Source organism: Lactuca sativa, chromosome 7, assembly GCF_002870075.4.
Source record: "Lactuca sativa cultivar Salinas chromosome 7, Lsat_Salinas_v11, whole genome shotgun sequence".
Lineage (NCBI taxonomy): Eukaryota > Viridiplantae > Streptophyta > Magnoliopsida > Asterales > Asteraceae > Lactuca > Lactuca sativa.
Genome location: NC_056629.2, coordinates 99802272 through 99827608, shown reverse-complemented (window position 1 = coordinate 99827608; position 25337 = coordinate 99802272). Strand labels below are relative to the sequence as shown.

Sequence of the window (25337 nt, the reverse complement as noted above, 5' to 3'; positions counted from 1 at the left end):
TTGTGATATTTGCATTCTAAAAGTCGTTAGTGGAGCGTGTTTGGTTAACCGGCACACTAACAAGGACTTATGAGAAATGGAAAAGGTCTAAACAATTGAGACTATGATTACGGCATCCATTTTCATAGTTCTGAAAATGTTTAGACACACATGTGTGCTATCTAAGGAAAGGTGTATTATTTTGCATTCCAAAATTTGATTATGATTACGGCATCCCTTTTCATAATCTGAATTATAAGAACTTGGCAAATAGAAATAGAAATATTATAGCAAAAGACTGGTCTAGTATCATGTCTTTATTAATTGTGTCCCATATGCTACGGATATAGGATCGATTGCATGTGCTATAATATTCATTTTTTCTAAATTTTCCCAGATGCCCAGAGCCTTAAGAGGGGAAAAGTATTAGAACTTGATATGACTAATTTGATTAAGCAATTGTTGAAGACAATCTAAGGTTTACTAAAGATTGGTTGCTCAGGGACAGTTGGAAGTGTAGTGTTAATTTTGGAAGGACCATATTGACATATTCTTGAAAAGAGGCAACTCTTGTAAAGGAGTAATAGTCAAAAGGGTAATATGGAAATGTTCCCATACATGGAAGTTATTCATTAAATCTGCGTAAGATTAGGAAACTTAATGCAAGAAGAATGTTCAAATGCATGAACTTTGAATATGAGACTTTGGTTCCATGGAGTTGATCTCCACTGGAATACTCTCTAATGTATGTTGACAAGTCTTTGTTACTTTGTGCATAATCATTACAAGAAGACCAATGCATATAAGTTTAGAATCTAACAGATTTAAGTAAATGACAGGAATTTGGAATTCTTGAATTTGCGGTAAGCATTTGGGATTGTGAAATGAGTATCATTGGAATTATGTTCAGTCGATCTATTTCACAAAATAAAGACCATAGACAAACTTAGTGTGCATACTTGGTGTATGTCATAGCTAATGTTTGGAAAAACATAGTGTGCATACTTCGTGTATGGCATGACTAGTATTTAGAAAAACATAGTGTACATGCTTGGAGCATGGGACAACTATTGTTTTTAATTCAAGTATAAAGTTGATAGTTTGAAACAGTATCTAATGAATGATGGGTAATCAATATGGTGATAAATAAAAGATGTCTTATTTATATTCATAAGTTCTGAGACCATATTGGATTCGATTATTCTTGTGTTTCACTTTGCATGTTTTGACTTCCAGAATAACTAAGTCGCTCTTCCTAAATGACTAAGTTATTCAAACCATCCACAGTCGGTCATATGTTAGAAGTAGATATGAATCAAGACTTTCATGAAGCTGGATTGTACATGTCCAAGGTATGCGACATATCAAGGATTACTGCAACATTCATGAGTGCTTATAAGTTCTGAGTATTGGATTCAACCCACGCTCACTGGTATCACTTCATGGAATTTATCTCGAGTGACCGTGAGACGGTAATATCATATAAGTCGTCAAACCTAGAGATATGACTTGTTGCCTTTGATTTAGTTATACATTGATTGTACGTAAACGCATTGGTAAATCGATGTTATGAAACGTGCCTTTGTGTATGATTCAACAAGTAGTAGAACAAGCATATGAGTCGAAGTTTATCTGTTCCTTCTTGGAATAGAAGTGATATCTGGGCCCCTCGATGATTTTGTGTTGACCCATGTACCGGGCCCGGTCAGAACTAAGTTGATGTGTTCAAATAAGTTATATGTCAAACAAATCGGAAATCGAGAAACAAACTGTTGGACAATATGTAAGACATTATTCCATGTATTTGTCCGGCTGATATCTAGAACAGAGGATTATATGATCACTTATCTTAAATGGCGTATCATCATCATCTCTGTTCCGCGAGACCTTGAAAGATCTATGATTGTTGATTGGTTCATGAAGTTATTCTTATAGATATAGTTATTAGAGTTATCCAAGTGGGAGATTATTGGATTAGGTGTCTAAGTTCATAACTATTTCTGGAATGTACTTGACCCGATTAGCATGGTCCATTTGGGTTGCATGGCATCATGCATTTGGATAGACCAAAAAGAAAGAAATAACACTTACAGTTTACTAATATGTTATAAGTTCTAATATCTTAATAATATTATTTAATTAGTATTGACCAAGAATTGATTTGGAATTAATTAAGTGATCAAAAGAAGACTAATTAAATATATGGATTGATTGTGTAAATCACCCATACTTGTATAGTGGGCTAATGCTCCATGGATTATCAAGTTGGGCTAAAACCCATAGGATGCTCCATGGTGTTTTTGAACCCACAGATCAAGGAAATGAAGAGCCATGTCAAGTTAGGGTTTACATGGTGTAACCCTACTTAGACACACTATAAAATGAATATGTGAGCACCCAAAATCAGTGGACTAGTGAGAACAAGAGGGCATAGCCGATTTTAGAAGTGTTCTATTTCTCTCAAGGTTATTCCAAGTTTATTTGATGTTGTGTGAGACATTTGAGGCATCACACTTGAGGTGCTAGGGTCACAAGGTTCTCAACGAATCCAAGCAACTAAAGGTATGTATTTCTTACTATCTTTTATGTTTAAAAGTTCCCCATGTATGCTAGATAGGTTATGAACCTTGGAAAAACAAATTTGCATATATCATAGATAAAACATAGATCCAAGGTTTCTAGGGTTGCATGTACACCATAGGAGTGTTAGAATGCTTAATAGAAAATAGTTATCATGGAGGAGATGATTTCATACCGCTCTTGTCGACCACTCTGATGGTATGATCCATCAAATCATAATGCATCTCAAAAGTGTAATAGTCCTCACAGGACTTTTGGAGCTCGATTGTCATTGTAGCCAACATGATACATGCCACTTTAGTGGCATCTCTCTCATGTGTCCGGTATTCAGCGATCTCCTCAGGAGGAGCAGACGAATCAACAAGTTCCTTAAGCTCCTTCTCGAGGACATATTCCGTGTCCTCGTAACGAGTGACCATCCTGATGTTCTGGATCCAATCCATAAAGTTGGAACCATCGAAGATGACTCTCCCACGAAGGTTCATGAGAGAGAAGGAGTCGGTAGGGTTTGAGCCAGAAGTAGGATTGTTGGAAGACATCTGAAAAAGAAGAACACACAAGTATAGATTAGATACAAATATAGTCCTTAATAAGACACCCAAATGTGATATTAAGGCTATGAACCAACACAATATTTTATAACTTAGAAGAAGGATGTCGTAATCCAAGCTATAAAAAATTTGAAGGTCGGTGAATGACGATTCACCAATTTCCACCATGAAAAATGAAATAAATTATTAGGTTTTAATTAGTTTTGAAACTCTTAGATTCTTTGAGATTCATTGAACTTTTCAATGGCATGTTTCAATCTCAATTGTGCCCTTCAAGTTTTGTGACTGGGATGCCGAGGATCACAAAACAAGGTGTGAAGTAACCATGCAAATTACTTGGTAATCTTAATGTTTATCACTCAACCGATGTGCCAGTTAACCACACACGCTCCACCGATCTATGATAAACCTTAAGCCACTATTTTCCTACCTTGTTAAGTCCAGGTTAGTGTGTTGGTTAACCACACACGCTCTACTAATGACTTAATCAAAGTGCTAAGTGTAATTTCATGGGTTAGCACCTTATTCACATTTTCCTAAAGTAACTAAGATTGGGAATTTATAAAACATTTAGTTACTTTATAACCATCATGGTTTAGCACCTCAAATGGAAGTCACAAATCACCACAAACATTGGAAACCATTAGAGAGAGTATGAACACTTGTAGAAATCGGCCACCTTTGCTCACACACATACTAGTGTCATTTCAAGTGCCAAGCACTCCTTTATATATTGTGGTGGATTAGGGTTACATCCATGTAAACCCTAATACCCATGATCTTTCATTTCCATGAGATCCATGGGTTAAAGCTCCATGGACTATCCATGCAAGCCTAGCCCATTCTAAATAAGTAATAGCTCACACTATATAAATACAAGAGACCACATTTAATTAGTCATGTTTTTATCACCAATTAGTTCTAAATTAATTCTAGATCAATACTAATTAAATAATATGATTTCATATGAATATATTAGAACTTATAATATATTAATAAATCATAAACATACTATTCTCAAAAGATTATCTATAAATAGTTCGGGTGAAGTGCAACCCAAATGGACCATGCCGGGTCGGGTCAAGTACATCTCAAATATAGTTATGGACTTAGACACCTCATCCAACAATTATTAGACAGAAATTGAGAAGTCATGAGAGTTTCAAATGAATGTGGTGAAAGAAAAAATGCATGGCAGTTTCAAATGAATGCGGTGAAAGGAAAAATGTTACCTTTATGAATGCCCGCGCGTTGCGCAAAAACACCTATATATTTAAAATCTTTACAAATATATGTTTTTTTTAAATATAACAATAACGTTATTGTTAAATTTGATATAATAATTTGTATACTAATTGATATAATATATTGATTATTTTGAATTATATCATAATATATACATTTATTATAACTGCATAATCTCAATCGTTTGAATGACTTTTACCCACAAGTTACTCATTAATAAATTTAAATATAATATATGGTTTAATATTATTTATAATTGTTGTTATTTTTAATTAATTTTTTAAAATTTATTTACTTTTCGTTTTAAATTGTGTCATTATAATTATTTAAAACATCGAACATTGTTTTTTAATTTTAAAGGTAACAATATAATCATTTATATAGAGTTTTTTTTAACTATTGCTATTGTAAGTTATAGTAAGTTTCTTATTTGAAAACTTTTAATGATTATACAAATATCTTTAGAAAATATTTTAGTTAAATTGAGATTATAATTTAGTTTTTGTATTTAGCACTACAATTTATTTCTTTTAACTATTCCCAAAATATTCTTTGGGGGTTTTTTAAGCAGAATTGAAATTTATCTTTGAGTTGACACTGTAATGTTATATTTAAATTAACAATTTAAGTATTTTGTCAAAAGTGTGTAAAGTTTGTAGCTTTAAACTGATAACGGTCTATTAACCAACTTATAATAGTTATTAGAAAGACACTACAATTTATCAATTTTAACTATTTACAAAATATATTTGGGTAGTTTAAGTTAAACTAAAATTTAAATTTAAGTTGACCCTGTAATTTTATATTTAGATTAATAATTTATGTATTTTATACAAATTGTTCAAAAGTTATATCTTTAAAATGATAATGGTTTACATCCAACAATATATTAAAACTAATAAATTAAAAATAATATGTTAAAAGTTAAAAACATAACTTTTTAAGTAGAAGTGAAAATATTCTTTTAATATTAAAATTTAATTTATATACGATTACACTTTAGGTTTGATATTTATTTAACCTTATTAACTAAATTATAATTATTATTAGAAAGAAGCTGAAAATTCATGGGAGTTTCAAATGAATATGTTGAAAGAAAAAATGATTCCCTTATAAGTATATAATGATAATGAAATGATAATGATATATATATATATATATATATATATATATATATATATATATATATATATATATATATAGAAGAAATTGAATCGGATGAAGACTAAAGAATAAGTGAGGACTGTGAGGACAAATTATTGTTGTGGAATTGAAAAAAAATGGAGATTTGATTTTATTTATCGTAAATATATTGCGAGATGATATGAGGTTTTAGTAACTAACTATGATATATTTATAATTTATGGTGAAGGTTAAATGGTTTGGGGTTTAAAATGGAAAAGAAAATAGAAAATAAAAGGGCTAACCAAATGCGCGTGCGACACTCTCACCCCCCCCCCCTCTCTTTTTCTCTTTCTGCCGCTTGTCCGCATCCATTGGCACATGGTGGGTTTTTCTTTTCAGAAAATGACAAATATCGCCTACGAACTTTCTAGGGTTTACCAGTTCGTAGACTCGAAATGTCTTGTAGTATGTCGAAGTCTGTGTAATTGTCTGTTTCATATGTTTCCTTATGTATTTACTAAGGCATTAGTTTAATGACGCTGAAAGTCTAGCCTTAGTATTTTTTGTACTTTCAGTCTCCTATAAATAGGAGCAGAACATAGAGTAGATGATAGATTTTCCCTGTTTTTCTATCATTCATGTACTCGTGTTCATTGGAAGTAATATGAGCTAAAACCCATATCTTATTTACTTCTTGTGTTTAATCATTACATTGGTTTACTCTGATTTGATTCTCATACTTGATTAAACACTTCTACAATTGGTATCAGAGCAGGAATCAATACTGCAAAGATCTGATTTTCAATTGAATCTCTAGTTTTTGAGTTGTGAGTTGTCTCAAAAGTTTCCGCACTATTAGATTCTAAAAAACATCACTGATCTACAATTTTGATTTGATTATGTGTTTGATTTGTGTAATCGAGTAATCGATTTTGATTTTCTGATTAATTCATTCTTTCAATTTCAAATTTCTTCAAGTTTTTCTAAAAAGTCTCATCCATACGATAATGGCGAATTTCAACATGAACATGATGACTTCATTTTCGCATCTGTTAGGATCTTCTACGAAGATTCCTATGTTGATTCCAGAGTACTATGATCAGTGGGTTGATCGAATGAAGGATTACTTGAACGGATTGGACGAGGAACTCTGGAGCTGAATTTGAGCATTACTCAACCTCCACCAAATCTTCAAACTATTTGATCAATTGGATGACACCTGCAGTTTCTGATCAATCCACCAGGCTGAAGAATAACGAAAAGCGTTGTTTAAGGAAGTTGTGAGGTGCATTGCCACCTGTTGTTTAAAATTACATCCGTGGTTGTAAAACTGCAAAGGAAATCTGGAACACTCTTAAGGAAAAGTATCAGGGAAGCGAGAAAATGAAGATAAATTCTATTAAGCAGTGTCTTGGGCAGCTGAAAGAGTTTAGACAAAAGGAGAATGAAATTATTGAAATTTACTATGATCATCTTAATGAACTGATCTATAGATGCAGTCATTATGGAATCATCAGGTCATCTATGGAGTTTAATCTCACTTTTGTGATGGGACTTCGTAAGGACTGGAGAAGTGCCAGCATGATGGTGAAGAATCAACTAAGCTTCGATACTTCATCTCTGAATGATGTGTATAATCAGTTGAAAACTCATGAAACTGAAGTAATTGAGATGGTTGAAGCGTCGAAACTATGTTTGGGAGGTCCTTTAGCTCTTGTTTCGAAAGTATCTTAGAAAGAAGCAGTTGAGAAAGATGATTATGATGAAGAAGGCTTTCTAATAAATTCTGATGATGAAGCAATTGCTTTTTACTCGAACAACTGAGTCAAAATGTTTTTCAAGAAACCTTTCAATCCCAAGGTGTAGAAGAGTGATGTGAAAGAAAGTTTCGTTAATAAGTCTGTGGGTAAGGAGAAGAAGAAATTCCAGAAGAGTGATGTGAAGGAAAATGAAGTCAAAAGTGAGAAGAAATTGAAGGGAGACTCGGGCAATGACTGTCATTACTGCAACAGAGCAAATCATTTAGCAAATGATTGTATGCTTAGTAAGAAAGAAGAGAAAAAGAATAGGGTCAAGGACGAAGCCTATTATGTCGAAAGATTGGAAGAATTATGTGCAAAGACGAAGGGGATGTATTTGGTTGCACAAGGTGAAGGTGACAATGATGAGACGTATCAGATCTGGTCTTCAGGGTCTGATGACGAAGAGATGCGTAATCCGACTCATGGAGCTATGTTTGCAAAATTGGAAGAGGATGAGGACGAAATGGTGACTGGTCGTTGTTTCATGACCAAATCAGGAGACAAATTACCAATGACAACGAAGGTACGTTCTACTCTTCAATCTTTTAACATTCCTTTACAAGCTTATGATTCTGAAATAATTGCATTTGATGATACCGCTGCTTACTTTCATACAATTGTGGTGTCTTCTAGTAATGAAGCTAAGAAACTAAACATCTAATTGCAAGAGACCCAAAAATTGTTAGATTCGAAAAGAAGCAGAGTAGAGTATCTAGAATTGCAAATAAAAAATATTATGTGTGATAGGGATTCATTAAGTAGTGATGTCAAAATGTTGTTAGCTCAAAGAAACATTTACTATAATTCAACAAATAGATTATAGGCTAAATTGACTGCTTTGCATCATTTGTCTGATATAAGCAAAGAACAACATAGGAAGTTATTACCTTTTCTAGCTTATGAGAGAGAGAGAAGGTTGATAATATTTCTTATGACTGTGAGAAAACAATCGCAGAATTTGATAAAATTCCAGATGATAGATATGCTTATGGAATTGTGAAAATAGATGAATATCTTGATGCAGATGAATTGGCTGATATTGTAAATGACACTTTAACCAAAAATGAACAAATCAAAATTTTGAAAAGAACTGAGAATTCGAAACTTGACTCTTAATCTAATTTTGCTGATGTCGATGATAATTCTGATAAATTTAGCGAAATTAGTGAAATTGTGGAGGATGAAAGTGTCGATTATTCTCCGTTGTCAGTCATTAATGTCACATCCAAGGCTAAAGGAAAAGAAAAGTGTAATGCTTTGTTGGTTAAGATAGTCACTGACAAACCCTCAACTTCGAAAGTTTTTGATTTCGATAATGTGGGTGTCAAAGATAGTCAAACAGATATTAGTGATGATGAGGATGAAGAATAAGTTTCGAACAATTCTAAGCCAGAAAAGATTGTTTCAAATGAAACATCCATTCCACGAGTTGTTGTTGATCAAGTGTTTGGAGACACTGAAAATTTTGACAAAGTCTCATCTGAAAAAGGTGCTCATTATTTGGAAACAAATCAAGTGGTGTATCCAAATTTTAAGTGTTCAGATGATGTTGTATTTCCGAATCAAGTGTTTGTCACTACTGGAAATGTTGAAAACATCACACCAAAGTTCAAAAAAATAGTCGAAGATGATAACAAGAAAACATCAGACAAGGGATTCTTTTCAAACCAGAGTATTGTCGAAAATAATCTAACAAAGAATTTGTATGTTTTTCAAAGACAAAAACCACAACGAAAATGGATTAAAAAACAAGCAAATACAAAAGAGCGTTTCAAACAAGAATCTAATGAAACAAATGAGAAAATGAAACTTAATTCAAATGAATATAAGGATCTTGTTGAAAAAATTTCGAAGGAAAAAGGAATTTCGAAAAGACAGGCACGAAAGAAAATTTTTGGGCAAGTTGTTTCAAATGAAAAGGAATCAAAAATACCAACCAAGAAGGTGTTTGAAAATGAGTTGTACAAACCTGTACAAACAAAATTTTCAACACATTCGGCTAAAAAGAAAAATCCCGCCCAACCACTTTCGTATGATTCTCAAAATAATTCAGTGAAGTTCTCAAAATCAAATTCTTCTAAGACTTTTCAAACAAATGTTCCACAAAAGAATTTTCATTCAAAAAGCCAACAAAAGTGTCCAACTTCAAATTCATCTTTTCCAAAATCAAAAAACGATCAAAACAAATTTTCTTTAAATAGAACAAATCAAAATTTTGATAAGGTTCGTCAATTTGAAAATGTTTGAAAATTTGAGAATGTTCGAAAGTTTGAAAATGTTTGAAAGTTTGTAGAAAATCAAACATTTGTCGATGATAAATCTAACAAATCTGCAAAGTTTAATCCACAAAAACCAAATTTTCCAAATCCTTCTGGGAAGTAGAATTCGAAAGTATCATACACAAAGGGTTCGTTAAATGTGAAGAATATCGATCATTGGTTTGAAGGACAAGGAAAGAAGTTTTAATCTTGCAAGTATTCCCAACAACAAATTCGCGATGCTTATGAGAAATATTTGAATGATTCTTCAAACAAAAGTTTCTCTTCTAAATAATCAAATGTTCCTGTGAAAACATGGAAACCAGTTTCGAAAGATAAACATGTTAAAAAATAAACTTAGAACAAAAAGGCGAATGTCAGTGATAAACCTAAACCTTCGAAAACTTATTTATCAGCTCCGTTACCTAATGATGTCGACTTAATTGATTGTTTCAAATCAAAAGTTTGAAATTGGGCTTTAGTTTCTTCATTTCATTCAGTTTTCAAAGTTGATAACCAAGGACCTAAACAACCTTGGGTACCTAAATTTTTTCGTTAATTGTAGGTTTTATGTGACGAGCAATATGATGATAAATGGTATATTGATAGTGGTTGCTCTCGTCACATGACTGGAAAGAAAGAGAATTTACATGATTATCGAAGTTTGGAGAATGCAGGAGTAGTTAAATTTGGAAATAACCACAAGTGTCAAGTGAAAGAATATGGCAAAGTCACGAATGGGAAATTTAATGTTAAGAGAGTCGCACATGTCGAAGGTCTTCAATATCACTTGATAAGTGTTTCACAACTTGTCGTGGGCACTGGCAATCAAGTGGTGTTTAACGAAGCAGACAGCATCATTTCAAATGTTGAAACTGATGAAGTTTTGCTCAAATCCAAACGACATGGTGACATGTTTACTCTCGATATCAAGCCAATCATCGGCAAACCTTCAGTGTGTTTACTTTCAAAAGCTACATCTGATGTTAGCTGGTTGTGGCATCGACGTTTATCTCATTTAAACTTTCGAAATATGACTAAATTGGTAGTAGAGGATCCTGTTCGAGGTTTCCCTATTCTAAAGTTGGACAATGATACTTTATGTGCATCATGTGAACAAGGAAGACAGCATCATCAAGGACATCCAATTGTCATAGATTCAAAAAATTTTGAACCGTTGGAACTTCTTCATATTGACCTTTTTGGACCATCAACTGTTGAAACTCTCAACAAGAAACAGTACATTTTTGTTATTGTTGATGATTTTTCACGATTGACTTGGGTGTATTTTCTCACGTTAAAATCTGAAGTTGCTCAAAAACTGATTGAATTCATCAAGAAAATTGAGATGAGCTTAAAGAAGAAAGTTCGAAAAATCAAAAGTGATAATGGTTCCGAGTTCAAAAACAATGTGCTTGATTCATTCTTAACTGAAAAGGGAATTTCGAATAATTTCTCATCACCATATACACCACAACAAAATGGTGTGATTGAAAGGAGGAATAGGTCACCTTACGAAGCAGCAAGAACGATGTTGACATATGCGAATCTTCCTCAATATCTATGGGTAGAAGCAATTTCGACAGCATGTTTCACTCAGAATCAATCTTTCATTCATCGTCGTTTTAATATAACTTTGTATGAAATAATAAATAACCGAAAACCTAATGTCAAATTCTTTCATGTCTTTGGTTGCAGGTGTTTTATCAAGAATCTCAAGGATAATCTATCGAAATTTCAAGGTAAGGCTGACGAAGGAATTTTCTTGCGTTATTCAACTAATTCGGTTGCATACAGAGTGTTGAATAAATGAACACGAAAAGTTGAAGAGACATTTAATATCACTTTTGATGATTACTATGTGAAACAAGTTGAAAAATGTTTTGAACAAAAACCAATTCTTAATGAATCAAATGATGAGTCTGAAAGTTATAATTCATCTGATTTTGATTATAATTTAATTTTTGGTGTTCCAGATAGGGATGCAGATGCTGAAGTCCATGCTGCAGATAATCAATCTCCAGAATCTTCGAAACATACTGATGATTCGACAATCACATCCGATACAACTGCTAATGGCAAAAGTATGCTAGATGCTCAAGTGGAGGGGGAGCACCAAATATACGTTTCACAATTGAGGGGGAGCATCCTTTCGAGGGGGAGAAGAGCAGTATGAATAATGTTTTCGAGGGGGAGCATCAGAATGACAATTATGTTGAGGGAGAGAATAATGATGCCGAAACCATAAATCTTGATCAAAACGATGAATTTCATGACCTAAATGATAATAATTCTGTTGCAGGATTGGAAAATGAAGATATGTACGAAGATGCACCTTTGGACTTTGATCCAACATATCCACCATTAGAAAAATGGACAAGAAATCATCCAAAAGAACAAGTCATTGGAAATCCACAAGATGGTGTTTTGACTAGAGCTCAAATTCGTGCAAAGAATGAGGTACTAAATACTCATCAAGAATTTTTCATGCTTAATGTTTTCATTTCGAAAATAGAACCAAAGTCAGTTAAGGTTGCAATGGATCACTTAGATTGGGTTGTTGCAATGCAATCTGAATTGGTTGAATTCGAAATAAATAAGGTTTGGAGATTAATTCCTAAACCTTAAAATGTTTCGATTGTTGGATTAAAATGGATTTTCAAAAAAAACCGACAAGGATGGAAATATTGTTCGAAATAAAGAATGATTAGTTGTTAATGGATATTCGCAACAAGGAGGAATCGATTATGAAGAGAACCTTTTCCCCTGTCGCACGAGTCGAGGTTGTTCGAATATTTTTAGCATATGCAGCTCACAAAAACTTTGATGTTTATCAAATGGATGTAAAGTGTGCTTTTCTCAATGGTGAACTTGAAGAGACGGTTTATGTGGAACAACCTCTAGGTTTTGTTAACGAAAAATATCCTGGTCATCTTTATATTTTAGATAAAGAAATATATGGGTTAAAACAAGCACCAAGAGCCTGGTATGTAACTCTTACCAGTTTCTTAAAATAATCGGAATTTAAACAGGGTTCAGTTGACCCCACATCATTTCGAAAGAAAGTTGGGAATCATCTAATGCTTGTGCAAATTTATGTCGATGATATTATTTTTGGCTCTACTGACCCTACTTTATCTAGGGAATTCGAAAGTTTGATGAAAAGCCAATTTGAAATGTGCATGATGGGTAAAATCAATAATTTTCTTGGTATAACCATTTATCATATCAGAGAAGGAAGGTATTCCAGTTCCTGGTGATGAAGATAAATCAGAGTTCATGAAGTATCATTTTCCAAAGACCATTGAAGATGAATTGGAGGTTTTCCCCAATGTTGCTTGAATTCCTGATGGGATACTTAAGAAGGTTGATCCATCCAATTCTGTCTTGGTGGCTTATTTGAAAAATGTGAATCCTTCCATTACAATTGGTATTTTGTTAGACAACAGTAATAAAGGTTCATCCAATAAGTCCACGAAGTCAAAAAAGGTTCCCGAGGAAGTTGTGATTCACGAAAGTCCCAAGAAACAACTTAAGTCTAATGCACCTGCGAAAATTGTAACTTAAACTAAGAAGCCAAAGGAAAAGGTTGTTCCTGAATCTTCAAGGAAGTCATTCCTTCAAAATCTGGTGTGTTCAAACAGTTGAGGACATTATCTTATCAGAAACGAAATTTATCAAACGATCAATCTCCTATTATTCGAAAACCTCATCTTAATAGAAAAGGAGTTAAAGTTCGTGAGATTCCTGCATCAGTTTCGCCATCCTCAAAGAAGCGACGACCTGAGGATGTGGTGAATCACATCAACATGAAAACGAAGAAACGAAAGCTGGTGATTCAAGATGACTCATCAGATAGTGAAATTGTTCCAAACACACCTTTGGTTCGAATTCCCCAACAATATCACAAACATTGGTTCTTCCGAATGTTTCATTACCAATAAAAACAGTTCAACTTGAAGTTGTCGTAACCAAACCAGTTCCTAAGGAGGTTCCAATTTCATTCATTGTTGCAAACGTATCTGATACGGGTGCACATGTTGTGGTTACTGTTAATACATCAACTCAAGGTATTTATGAACCAATTTCAAGTACTTTTGTTTCACTTCCACCTTTTATTCAACACATTTCCACTACCAATCCTTCACCAACTTTCGATCAAGTATTACAACAACCCTTTAATACACTTTTCCCATCTGAATCAACCGATCCACCAAAACCAACTTCCGATGATGAAACAGATGGAGGAGGTTTCGGAGGAACGTTTGAAGATCTTCATTTTGATTTGGAAGAAGAGGATATACCAGATCGCATGTTGATGTCTGGTAAGTAGTTTAAAATTTTGAACAGGAAACTTAACTCTATTCTTCAATCTCAAGCGAATTCTGGTTTTAAAGCATTCGGTTTCGGGAATAGAGGTTGATGTAATGATGAAGGCAATAGAGCTTCGACTGTAGAAGCAATTCGATGGTATGGATAAAAATAACATATTGAGGGTTAAAGCTCAGTCTGATTTGTTTAGATCAGAGATTAAGGAGCTTCGAAATGATGCAAAATAATGACATGTCCTTTTTGTTAAAGATGTCAAGACAGTACGTGAAGATGTCAATCGAAATCTTGAGGAGCTGAAGGTTGAAGTTTCCAAAGAACCGAATGAGTTGAATTCCATTTATTCGACAATCAAGTCGAACGTTGATACTATAGCGGCTACAGTTCGAACGGTTGTTCAATGGTATCAAGCTGTAACTCCCAGTGTTTTGATGCAAAGGATATAGTTGATGCTAAAATTTTTGACAAGATGGGTGAATTACTTGCTAAACTGAAGGAGTTAGTGTCGAAACCAACTCTAACTTCGTTTTTAACTCCTGAGTTTTTAACTCAGAAGTTACATTCTTTGGATCAAGCTATTCAGAAGGCGGTTTCTCCTATTTTGAAGTTTGCAAACATGTTACCCACTGGTGCCCCACCTATTCTCACAAGGGTGCTAGGGGGAGAAAAGAAGAATCAAGAAGGAAAATCTTCGAAAATAACAAAAGGAGTTGATAAGCTGAAAGTAACTACTTGTGAAGTTTCAAAAGTTGTATCGACTCAAGTTCTGATACCTATAGTTGCAAAGGTGATTACATTGGAAGCAATCAACACAACAACAAAACCCATTTTAAAGGGAATTGTTATTGGTTCATCTATTGGAGGAGGAAGTTCAAGCTCATCTAAACCAAAACACTACAAGAAAAATACCCTTTAATGACGTGCAAACAATGACACTCGCTGATTTACGATACGCATTTTTGTGTGCCCCTAAAAATAATGTCAACCTTCCAAAATTTGAAGAATAGAGAACACGTATTTTTGTGCGCTCTAAAATTAATGTCCATTAAACAAAAATAAAAAACACGGAGGGCACCTATAATAAAAAGGGCGTCCCTACAAATGTCGCTTTATAGATTTTACTAAACGTGCTTTTGTAGGACTCCCTGATAGGTAAGGGGGAAAACTAAATCCCCCAAAATTTTGAACACCCGCATTTTTGTGGGTTGCCAGTGGCGGTGACTAGAGGCGTTGTGATCTTCAGGTCTCGCAAATCGATTGCGGCATCGCAGTTTAGTTTTACCACTATCAGTTCTGATCAATTTAGTCTACATAACGTCGCTCACCACCATGGTCCAAGCCACCGTCGCTCTCCACCACCGATTATCTCTACAAGTCAGTTAACGTCTATTATTTTAAATTACGATGCCTTAAAGAAGAAGAATGCTTCCAAAAGTCATCATCCCCGGGGACAGCGGTTCAGTTGTTTTTGTTAAATCTGGGTTTATTTTGGGGTTATCTACTTGATTGGAGTTGAAAATCGTTCTCACTTGAAGCTGATCTCGATTATTATGTTGTCAAAAAGAAAAGTTCGATTTCATCCTGTTTTTAGTGATATTGGTTATTGATTGTTTCATAGATTTATTATAGATTACTATAGGAGAAACAACTTGATATAAATCACGATCTCCGACCGTAAACTATCTTAAAATTTGTGTTTTTGACAATTCCTTTCTGACCTAGCTTATGAACTTCCTAAATATTGGTGTTCAGACTGCATATGTTGATGCAGTCATCTCTTTTCATGTATATCTACGTAAATTTTACATAGGTTTCATTCCCTGACTTGCTTATTGATTTGTTGTATATCCCGCGGTCTCTTCCATCAAGTAAGTTGTTCATGTCAATAATACCTCCGGTAGTTCCTGTGCTTCTGGCTCCGACGACTTTTATCAGGATTTTGGTCTAACGTCTTCTAATACTTCATTTGAAATTGAAAATCGACATTCCCCTCTTGTAGTGATCCCTTAATACTTCATGAATAAAATTGATTTGTTGTAGTAATGGCCCATTTGGACTTATTCGTGCATCTATTGCCAATTCTTCAAAAAATACAAAGTCCTCGTCCTGTCCGGAAGCAATAAACAAACAATAACCTTTCTTCTTCCTTCTCGTTATGTGTTGTTTCGTCTGCATGTCTAGATATTTCTGATTATTAAGGTTTCCATTTTTTTTCTCAGGTATCTTTATTTGCTCTTATTTTCAACATATAGGAGATGGTCGTCTAATTAAACGTCGAATAAGAGATGGAAAAGGTGTTGTTTCAGTCCTTCAAGTAACACATAATTACATATTAGTCCTTGGTTTATACTAGTAATGACACTGGATGTGAATTTTGAAACAATTAGGTGAATTTCCTATGGATTGCCCTCTTCAAGACAGTAGACTGCGTGTCCATTACAAGGGCATGCTTCTTGATGAGAAAAAGACAGTTTTCTATGATACAAAAGTTGATAATGATGGGGAACCTTTGGAGTTTTCCTCAGGGGAAGGACTTGTAAGTTTTGAGTTTGAATAAAAAATGTTATTGGTGTTAGTTAGTTTTGTTGTAAATTGTAATATGAGGTTGTGATTGTGATTAGGTACCTGAAGGTTTTGAGATGTGTGTTCGACTGATGTTGCCTGAAGAGGTATCACACGTCACCTGCCCCCCTGATTATGCTTATGACAAGTTCACAAGTTAATTTTCTGATAACTTAATACATACAAATATGTAAAATTATGAAATGAAGTAATGTTGATGTTTGTTTGTTGTGTGAGTAGGCCGGATAATGTTCCTGAAGGTGCTTATGTTGAATAGGTGATTGAGCTTCTTGGTTTTGAAATGCAAAAGGTAAAACATTTTATTGTATTTTTAGTATTTGAGTTGATGCATCTGGAATTATGGATGAGTCATTTTAGTGGAGTATTATGTATAATATGTAGGATTGGACTGGTATGGATTTTAGAGCTATTATGAATGATGTTGAGAACACGAAAAGCACGGTATGTATTTTTAAATGAAATTAACAAGTGTTGAGCATTAAATTTTTTTTATCCAGTTTGATGTTTCTTATTCAGGGTAACAGACTATTCAAAGAAGGAAAATTTGCTCTTGCCAAAGCCAAGTATGATCAGGTACACAACATCATTATTAAAGAATTCGAAATTAGTGTGTGTGAATTTATTATGATTTAATTTGTGGTTTTTGTTGTAGGTTCTACGTGAATTCAATCATGTAAATCCTCAAGATGATGAGGAGGGAAAAGAGTTTGCAAATACAAGAGTATGAATGAGCCTCCTTCATTATTTATTACAAAATAATTAAAAAATTTCTTTATTTACCAAGAGTGGTTGCTAAATGCTAATAACATAACATGCATGAAAAGAATCTGTTGAATCTGAACGTGGCTGCTTGTTACCTGAAGATGGGGGATTGTAGAAAGTCAATCGAGACGTGTAATAAAGTAATTACTTTTTTTATTAAATAAATAAAAAAATTGTTTGATTGGTGATATATATTAATAAATAATGTATGTGCAGGCATTGGATGCAAATCCTGTTCATGTGAAGGCGCTTTATCATCGACGAATGGCATACATGGGGACTGGCGATTTTGAGGAAGCAAGAAGAGATTTCAAGAGAGTGAGTTTTTGTTAATTTCAATTTCATTAATGTAAATGTAAAATTGAATAACAAAACACTTGTTATTTGATGGCTTGAAACTAGATGATGAGCATAGACAAGTCATACGAAGTCAATGCAAAGACAGCTCTTCTTAAACAGAAGCAAACAAAACAGGTCATTTGTTTTTCTATTTTAAATGTAAATAAATTGTGAAGGCAGCTCTTAATTTTCCTTCTCGTTATGATTTGTTTCCATTTTTTCCTTCTAGCTTAAAGGTTTAATTTTGGATACTTAGATATGAATGCTTGTTAGATCAAGGGAATTAGTAATCATCATCCACGTTAGATAGATTAATTCCACATGTTTTTCATGGTGCACAACACCTGTTTGTAAAAATGCCTCTAACAACTTATCTATATTAAATGATTGATTTCTGATACACATTCTCAATCCTTTCAGCGCCATCTTTATTGGTTTCAAGTTATGTGAAAATGTTGAAGTCATAGGTTTGAAGAGGTCGTTCTACTATCCCAGACAGATGGCATGACATATCAGAAAAAGAGCGAGTCTCGTGTATAAAAGGAGGGGCCATTACTACTCTGATCAGGTAATGTTTTTAACATTCAGTGCAACCCCTTTTGGGTCAAAGAAATTTAGAGAAAGAAGGGCCAATACGACTCTGATCGGGTAATGTTTTTAACAATTTCTTTGTTCTAATTTTTACTAATATTGTCTCTGTTGGTAACACCCTCTCTTTAGCCTCAATTGAAAAACACATAACCACCAACTTATCATCCCCAATATAGATTTTTCTTTCATATTTAATAGACTATTTCATACTTGAAGGAGATACAAGGTAGCTAATGTGTATCTTTCAAAACCTTCTTGAAGTTGATTTCCTTATATTAGTTATTTTCATATTTACTTTTTTGATAAACACTATTTTTTTTAGCCATCCAAATTGGCCAAGGTTAGTGGTCTTTTAACTCTTATGATCTTATGAACGTGGACACTTATAAAAACACATGATTTTAGTTGATTAATTATAACTATTTTCATTTCAGGCTTTTCGCATACCCTTAGGAGCTGTTGGATGTTACATTGTTGCCAAATTTACCCCTGTGAATACATATGGTGAATTTGGTGAACCAACGTACATTATATCAGATCGATCAGTTGAAAGTAAGCGAACTTTATATACTTCTTTGATAGTATTGAATTAAGGATAATTTAAATAATTTGATGAGGGATTAATTACACTTACAGGAAGAACTGGAGGGACTTACTTCTAATTACCCTAATCGCTTCAAAGTTTACTATGTATTGAATCAGGTAGGTATTATTCTTAGTAACAAAAAGCCTATGATAAACAAATAAATGATAGTAGGTTGTTGTTTGCTGCATTGAATTAAACCTAATAATTTTTGGGTTTATTATAAAATATAAATTAAAATAAAGGGCCTGGTTTTGTATTTGTGAAGCCACTGGAGGGATGGACAGGTGGCGTTGGGTTTGTATGAAAAAAAATGATCCAAGACCATTTACCTGCACCTTCATCTGATATCAAAGTATCTTACTGTAATTCTACTCCTTTCATTCAAACATGTTTTCAAATATTTATTCAACAGTGGTAAAAAAAAGGCTAAAATACATATTATGTGTTTGTTGTGTGAATAGATTTTACGATGTGGACCACCACCAATGAACAAGGCGATGGCTGCTCATCTTGAAGCTTTGGGATATGAATCAGATATGCTATTCCAATTTTAAATTCAAAACCTCCTATTCAGAATTTTAGATTTGAGATTCTGTTTGTTGTATTTGGGATTTTGTTAGCCTGAAGTGTGATGTTAGTTATGTGATGAATTCAAACTAATCTTATTTGTAAGCAAGTTTATTTATTTGTTTTGGACTTGAGCTTAAAATATTCTAAATTACATTTTACAGGTGTACGCATGTTGCTAGCTGGAAGCGGTATGGGTGTTATGTGTGGGATGACTAGACGCATCAAGATGGCAAGACCCCCCCTCTTCCTCCATCATGAATTCCACCACTGGTTTGTTGACCTCCAGTACACCAACACCAACACCTACTCAAGGAAACTCCATGTTGAGATCACATGAGGCTATGCATATGATTCAGGTGAGTTTCAGTTTATGTTATCTTTCACTTTATGTTTTATTATTTTTCACTTTTCAATTTGCATTTGAGTTTCAGTTTGCATTCGAGTTTCAGTTTCCTTCTTTCAGCAAAATAAAGAACAACAAGAACAACAAGAAGCTTTATGCCCTTGGTTTATGTAGTGTTTTGGTAGGATGGGATAGTGTAAGGAATTGAATCGTTCATTCCCCACAAACAATTTCAGCAAGGTAAACTACCAAGTTTAAATGAGTTATTTTCTATTGTCTATTTGTGGTTTTAAACTTAAACTATTGAGCATTCTTGTTTTTATGAGTAGTTTCATATTATGTTATGTACTTGTTAATCTTGAATCCTATTCTGCAATTATTATATGTGTTAATTAAATGCTTTTGTACATTTGTAGATACCACCCTGGACCAAATGACATGTCAGTTTCAGACATTGCATACACAATCTACACAGTTTGAAGAATGTCGCAGTGTAATGTCCTCAATATATAAGGTATTTACTTCTCATTTGGATCGAAGTTACATTGGAAATCGTATTCAATTATGGATCTTCCAAGTCTATCTGTAGGTATATGTTTTTCTTAATGAATAATGTAATCATATGTATGAATATGAAATAAAGTTTGTTATTCAGTACGTAATAATCATGTATAGGGAGAAAACAACTTCTATTGATTTGTTTTATCTTTACATGGATCGATTATTTGTATGATATTAAATTTTATGCAATTGATTGTACTTTTTGTATATAGTATTTTATTTTTTGTTATGAGACATTAAATGCAAATTTAATTTGAAAATTAGTAAATCTAAAAATAATATTTTTTTAACATTTAAAATATGATACGCAAAAATGTGTGTCATCTTCATTTATGACATGGCCTTTCTTGACAGGGGCTTCCTTGATACACATTGCATGTCATTAACACGCGCGCCGTAAGGTTACGACGTGCGAATGCGTGTCGTCTTCCTTTATGACAGGGCCTTCCTTGATACGCATTGCGAGTCGTAAACGCGCGTCGTAAATGCGCGTCGTCTCTCTTTATGACAGGGCCTTCCTTGACGCGCATTTGCGTGTCGTCTGAGCCTTTTACGACGCACAATGAGCGTCGTAAAAGGCTGTTTTGCTAGTAGTGAAACCTTCTGAAGATGATGATAAAGGTAAGGGAATTTTGATAAAAAAATCGAAGGAAGAGAGGAAGGTTGAAATAGAAGCTGAAATGAAAAAAAAAGACATATTCAAAGCATTATCAGGCTTCGTGAGAATGATCTACCTGGTACGGATAAGGGAGATCCAAAAACGTTACATAGTTACGAAAACATTAAAGCCAGAGTGTCATACAATCAAATGTATGCATTTGAGAAGAAACCACGAAGGAGTTATTCTATCGAAAATTCGGATATGAATCAACTCGACTTTCTGGTTAATGAAATGGTGTTCATTAATTCTCAGTATAAGGTGATAGAGAAGTTGAAGACCGAAGATGATTTTCTTCATATGAAACTTTGATTTCATGTTGTTGTGGGAAAGGAACAAGAAGTTTGGTCACTCTTCAAGATGAAAAGGTTGTTGAGTATTACAAGAGATGTAATGTTTGAGAACATGATACAAAATTTTCATTATCTTGTTGTTACAGAAAACAATGTTGCATATGATTTCTCGATAGCAGATTTTCCTCTCATGAACTTGAATGATCTTATTCAAGTTGCATTAATTCTGAAACAGATGAATGCTTCTCAACTTCAAGGAACTGACAAGGAAATATTGAGACTTGGTCTTGGTCATATCAAAATTTTCATAGATAATTATTATGACTGTCTAGCCTTGAATGATGTTGAATTGTCAACGACTCTTAGAAAGGAAGTGAAAGTTGCTATGGTATTGTCGCAAACTCAAGCATACTGAAGAAATATGCGGATTGGGAGATTTGTTTGAAGCCATTTAGATTGGTATTTGCTGGGAAAGACAAGAATGGTAAAGCTAAGAGGTTTTTCTTCCAAACTTCAGTGATAGAAAGATATACCACTTCACAATATACGAACTACATTGTTCGTACGAATAATTCCAAGAAGAACAATGATGGTGATAAGATGGAGTTAAGGAGATAATTCCATGGTGTTCGGAGATACAAAGGATGATGCATTTTGCTGCACAGATTCTCACGAATTGAGAAGTTCAACATTATTACAAAGGGGGAGATTATAGAGTCGAAATGTCTTGTAATATGTCGAAGTCTGTGTAATTGTCTGTTTCGTATGTTTCCTTATGTATTTACTAAGGCATCTGTTTAACAAAGATGAAAGTCTAGCCTTAGTATTTTTTGTAATTTCAGTCGCCTATAAATAGGAGATGAACATAGAGTAGATGATAGAGTTTTTCCCTGTTTTCCTATCATTCATGTACTCGTGTTCATCGGAAGTAATATGAGCAAAAACCCAGATCTTATTTACTTATTGTGTTCAATCTTTACATTGGTTTAGTCTGATTTGATTCACATACTCGATTAAACACTTCTACACCGTTGAGTCCCTAAAGCTTTTGTCGGGCTCTATGGGTCCCTAAACTGTAACGACCCAAATGTTCAAAAGAAAATTTTCATTTTTAATTAATCAAACACATTTCCATAAACCATGAAATCCCAAAACAATAGTTTTTAAATCTACATTCATTACAACTTTAGTTAAAAACATTAGAGTATCCCATAAAATGTCGGTGAGAGAGTGCACGCCGCACCATCAAACCTTGCCCTTGCCTTTGGGCTCAAGTGTACCTGAAACAAATCCATAAACTGTAAGCTAATGCTTAGTGAGTCCCCCAGAGCATACCCCACACACAAGCCACATAACACATAACATATTAGCTATAAAAGCTATCTCTACCACATAACATATCATATTAGCCATAAAGCTATCTCTACCACACAAAATTAGCTATAAAAATTATATCTACCATATATCCCTGCATAAGGATGCCATGGGCTCCCCCAGAGCATACCTCATTATTCTACTTTAATTTACGAATAAGTCCCAAAATAAAATTTAGTGATGATTTGACCATTTTCTTCATGTAACATACATTTATCGGTTTCATTGCTGACTTAGGCACCTAGTCATTAAATTAGCTGATAAGATAGATACGATGAGTTATATAATGCTACATTTACTGTAAAATTTGATATACATCTCATCGACTCATTTATGACTATGTATCTAGGTCAGCAAGAAACCAATAAAATGTGTGATTCGAGGAAAAAATGGCAGAAAATGAGTAGATGTCTGAAAAGATGGATATATTGGGTTACATAAGATTAGATAGACAATTTGATATTTCTTATAAACGTAAAAACAAACGTAGTTGTTGCTAGTTTATGTAATTATTGTAGTCTTTGTTGGATACATTTTATTTTCAAAAAAATATACAATAGATCAAGATATCAAGTTTTATGCAAAACATAACATTATATTAACTCAACATATTCATTTCATCAACTCATTTAATGATTAGGCATCCGGGTCAAAAATGAAACCACTAAAATGTATGTTACATAGAGAAAATGCTCAAATCATCATTAAATTTTAGTTTGAGACTTATTCGTAAATTAGGGTAAAATAATGTGACTTTAATGAAACAGGTAAGTAATGAAACCGGTAAACCGGGAAAATGGGTCAAATCGTTATTTTTACCGGTAATTCATGTTTTTTCGTAAACAAATTTTAGTTTGGGACTTTTTCGTAAATTAGGATAAAATTTTAGGACTTTTCTGGAGATTTTCATATATATATATATATATATATATATATATATATATATATATATATATATATATATATATATATATATATATATATATATATATATATATATATATATATATATATATATATATATATATATATATATATATATATATATATATATATATATATATATATATATATATATATATGGCATCCATGAAATAATAAAAACTTTTGAAGAAAGAGATAGAACTATAGATTCGGAAATATCTTGATATCATATCAACCGTAAATGAACTTTTGAAAATGGTAACGCCAAGATAAATTGTAACAATGATGTCAAATTAATTAACCAATTTATTGTATATTTGCAATTGAAATATTGGCTAGCTAGCTAGTATTATACATGCTACATGATGAATGCACAAAGGGGTTCGTTCATCTGGTTCATCCGAACCATGAAGTCAATCAACCTGATACCTCAACATGGTTCCATTTGTTTGTGATGGTGTCGATGTAAACAGAAGCTTTGTTGTCAATACGAGGATCAGCCCAACGTCCTGCTCTGTCTTGATCACTTGGATACACTTTATAAGCCTTCATTGAGTCATCCCATGTATCGTTCCCACCACCTATATGACTCTTCTTGATTTTGAAGATGCCAAAAAAAGAAAAAGAAGACTTCCGTTGAGTTTTATGTCCTCCCATTTAGTTGAACTATTGAAAAACAGATATTTCTGATTGGAAAATGAGTTTCTTAGGTATAGGTTTTTCTACCAGCACAAGTGAGTCTCTTGTTTTGTAGGAGTCCTTGAATACACCCTACGGATTTTATAGTTGGATGCTACCTTTATTGGCAATGGAGCGGAGCCTAAGCAATAAAGAATCTTGATTCTTGTTCTAGACCGTAGAATGAATTGCATGGTGCATGCAATTATGATATGATTTTAATCTTAAAAGACTATCGCACATAACATGTTAATTATTTTCACTTCTCGATTCATTATTTAATGGTAACAAGAAATAGCAAAAAGAATTACCGAAGTATATATATATATATATATATATATATATATATATATATATATATATATATATATATATATATATATATATATATATATATATATATATATATATATATATATATATATATATATATATATATATATATATATAGGGTTAGTTATTTTGTTTTTCATCATTTATTGTGTGCATATATGACTGATTCTGGACCAATCATTTTAGTTATTTTAAGAAAGTAATTAATGCGTATTACATGTTGAAAATATAATGAATATTAATTACATCTTCAGCATTTAATATTCATTAATTACTTTTCTTAAAATAACTAAAATGATTGGTTCAGAATGTCATACATGCACACAATAGATAGTGAAAACATTTGAACCTAACTCTCTCTCTCTCTCTCTCTCTCTCTCTCTCTCTCTCTCTATATATATATATATATATATATATATATATATATATATATATATATATATATATATGTTCAGGTTCAATAGAGAACCATAATTATGGGTTCTTCAAGGAACCAAATCTTTTTTTCAATTTCTAGAGCACATTCTTTATCGAAAAAAAAATCTAAAAATATCTAAATTCATATATTAACATTGTGAATGTGAAAAATATTTGTCGGATTCACCGTATGAATCCGGATTCATGTTGTGAATTTTCGAAGATTCACATTGTGAATTTGACGTAAAAAAAATCAAATTTTATATCATTGGAAAAAGGATAAAAAGTTATGAATTTTTGTACTTTTAGTTTTTTTTTTTTTTTTGATAAAAAATAAGTTCTAAAAGTTGAAAAAAAGATTGGTTCCTTGGTTAATTATGGTTCGGTTCTCTATTGAACCTCACCCTATATATATATATATATATATATATATATATATATATATATATATATATA

At 32.9% G+C, this 25337-nt stretch overlaps 1 protein-coding gene and 1 long non-coding RNA gene across 2 annotated transcripts; one reads left to right on the top strand and one right to left on the bottom strand.

Moving 5' to 3' along the window:
- The first annotated feature begins 16669 nt into the window (after positions 1 to 16669).
- LOC111898489 (uncharacterized) lies at positions 16670 to 17022 on the top strand. Its single transcript, XR_002852591.3, has 3 exons — positions 16670 to 16741; positions 16834 to 16893; positions 16969 to 17022. It is a non-coding gene; the product is annotated as an uncharacterized LOC111898489 (long non-coding RNA).
- Positions 17023 to 22089: 5067 nt separating this feature from the next.
- LOC111898490 (uncharacterized) lies at positions 22090 to 24195 on the bottom strand. Its single transcript, XM_023894389.3, has 2 exons — positions 23883 to 24195; positions 22090 to 22435 (listed from the first exon to the last, which is right to left on the bottom strand). Exons 1-2 carry the CDS (start codon positions 24108 to 24110, stop codon positions 22355 to 22357), a joined length of 309 nt encoding a protein of 102 aa, XP_023750157.1. The 5' UTR covers positions 24111 to 24195; the 3' UTR covers positions 22090 to 22354.
- Between the last annotated feature and the right edge of the window lie 1142 nt (positions 24196 to 25337).

Coding starts and splice junctions, on each gene's coding strand:
- LOC111898490 (XM_023894389.3), bottom strand. CDS start 24,110: ATGGGAGGACATAAAACTCAACGGAAGTCTTCTTTTTCTTTTTTTGGC. Junction 22,436..23,882: donor ACAAATGGAACCATGTTGAG/GTATCAGGTTGA, acceptor GATTTGTTTCAG/GTACACTTGAGCCCAAAGGC.